Source organism: Oncorhynchus kisutch, linkage group LG29, assembly GCF_002021735.2.
Source record: "Oncorhynchus kisutch isolate 150728-3 linkage group LG29, Okis_V2, whole genome shotgun sequence".
In the NCBI taxonomy this organism is placed as follows: domain Eukaryota; kingdom Metazoa; phylum Chordata; class Actinopteri; order Salmoniformes; family Salmonidae; genus Oncorhynchus; species Oncorhynchus kisutch.
Window position 1 is genome coordinate 38592719 of NC_034202.2, and position 2500 is coordinate 38595218.

The 2500-nt window shown below is 43.6% G+C and overlaps 1 protein-coding gene across 1 annotated transcript in view; it reads left to right on the top strand.

Annotated features, from left to right (window-relative positions):
- Window positions 1–1828: 1828 nt before the first annotated feature.
- The window catches only part of LOC116352905 (neurobeachin), a gene marked incomplete in the record, with an annotated part of 40425 nt that continues 39753 nt past the window's right edge, over window positions 1829–2500 (top strand). Inside the window, 1 exon segment of the mRNA XM_031808718.1 lies at window positions 1829–2037. Coding sequence (XP_031664578.1) covers window positions 1890–2037 — 148 coding nt within the window.

The window sequence follows — 2500 nt, forward strand, 5'->3', positions numbered from 1 at the left end:
CTCTGAGCTAATGATATCAAAACATGATTGAATGGCGGATGCTCAATATTCAAATTTGATGAATATGAGTTCCACGTCCTACAGACAGATCGGTTGAGGGGACGAGTGTCACTGGAGGAGTGATGTCATCTGATGTGAGACAATGATCTAGACCTAGACATCTAGGACATCAATATGAAAGGATTGGAGCGGTTGTTAACAATGTGAAGAGGTTGTTAACAATGTGGAGAGGTGTTAACAATGTGGAGAGGTGTTAACATGTGGAGAGGTGTTAACAATGTGGAGAGGTGTTCACAATGTGGAGAGGTGTTCACAAATGTGGAGGGTGTTAACAATGTGGAGAGGTGTTAACAATGTGGAGAGGTGTTAAACATGTGGGAGAGGTGTTAACAATATGGAGAGGGTTAACAATGTGGAGAGGTGTTAACAATGTGGAGAGCTGTTAACAATGTGGAGAGGTGTTCACAATGTGGAGAGGTGTTAACAATGTGGAGAGGTGTTAACAATACAGAGAGGTGTTAACAATGCGGAGAGGTGTTAACAATGCGGAGAGGTGTTCACAATGTGGAGAGGTGTTAACAATGTGGAGAGTTGTTCACAATGTGGAGAGGTGTTAACAATGTGGAGAGGTGTTAACAATGTGGAGAGGTGTTAACAATGTGGAGAGGTGTTAACTATGTGGAGAGGTGTTAACAATGTGGGAGAGGTGTTAAAATACAGAGAGGTGTTAACAATGTGGAGAGGTGGTTAACCAATGTGGAGAGGTGTTAACAATGTGGAGAGGTGTTCACAATGCGGAGAGGTGTTACAATATGTGAGAGGTGTTAACATGTGGAAGGTGTTAACAATACAGAGAGGTGTTAACAATGTGGAGAGGTGTTAACAATGTGGAGCGGTGTTAACAATGTGGAGAGGTGTTCACAATGCGGAGAGATGTTAACAATGTGGAGAGGTGTTAACAATGTGGAGAGGTGTTAACAATGTGGAGAGGTGTTAACAATGTGGAGAGGTGTTAACAATGGGGAGAGGTGTTAACAATGTGGAGAGGTGTAACAATGTGGAGAGGGCTGTTAACAATGTGGAGAGGTGTTCACAATGTGGAGAGGTGTTCACAATGTGGAGAGGTGTTAACAATGTGGAGAGGTGTTACAATGTGGAGAGGTGTTAACAATGTGGAGAGGTGTTCACAATGCGGAGAGGTGTTAACAATGTGAGAGGTGGTTAACAATGTGGAGAGGTGTTAACAATACAGAGAGGTGTTAACAATGTGGAGAGGTGTTAACAATGTGGAGAGGTGTTAACAATGTGGAGAGGTGTTCACATGCGGAGAGATGGTTAACAATGTGGAGAGGTGTTAACAATGTGGAGAGGTGTTAACAATGTGGAGAGGTGTTAACAATGTGGAGAGGTGTTAACATGGGGAGAGGTGTTAACAAAGTGGAGAGGTGTTAACAATGTGGAGAGGTGTTAACAATGTGGAGAGGTGTTCACAATGTGGAGAGGTGTTCACAATGTGGAGAGGTGTTAACAATGTGGAGAGGTGTTAACAATGTGGAGAGGTGTTAACAATGTGGAGAGGTGTTAACAATGTGGAGAGGTGTTAACAATACAGAGAGGTGTTAACAATGTGGAGAGGTGTTAACAATGTGGAGAGGGTGTTAACAATGTGGAGAGGTGTTCACAATGTGGAGAGGTGTTAACAATGTGGAGAGGTGTTAACAATGTGGAGAGGTGTTAACAATGTGGAGACGTGTTAACAATGTGGAGAGGTGTTAACAATGTGTCATGTCATCAAGAAGTCAAGGTGGAGCTATTGGAGCATTTTCTCAGTTCTCATTGGTGTTCCAGATTGATTGACAGGCGTGTTGTGGTCTTTGATAGGTTCTGTGATGGTGCCAGTCAAGAAGCCCCCTCCCGGCACCCTGTCAGTCAACACTGTGGGCACGCCCACCACCAGCGGCGCGGCCACACCAGGAAGTACACCAAACATCTTCGCTGCTGCCACGGCAACGCCCAAGAGCATGATCAACACCACAGGTGAGGACACACACAACACCTGGAACACACACACACCTGGAACACATACACATGCTTCTGGGAGAGAGACACACACACCTGGTACAACTGGCTGTATAGTTTGTCAGTAGGGATTGTCTAGATGCGTTTTGAGGTTATTTTTATGTCTTTGAACAGCAATAATAGACTGGAAACAGAGATTCTGCAGAATAGATGTTTCTAAAAAACAAACCTTAGGACAATCATCAGTCATTCATGAATTAGTCTGACTGGGCCTAATGTGGATGTCAACATTAGACATGGATGACAGAGAGCTAATTGAAAAATACATGGGATTTAATCCAATTCAATAGAGTGGTACAACTGTAGTAGTTGTCATTCCTGATTGTGACTCCAAATGAACACTAGATGGCTCTCTATCTCAGTACTTTACAACTCGTCATCTCCTCTTATCTATATCTCAGTACTTTACAACCTCGTCATC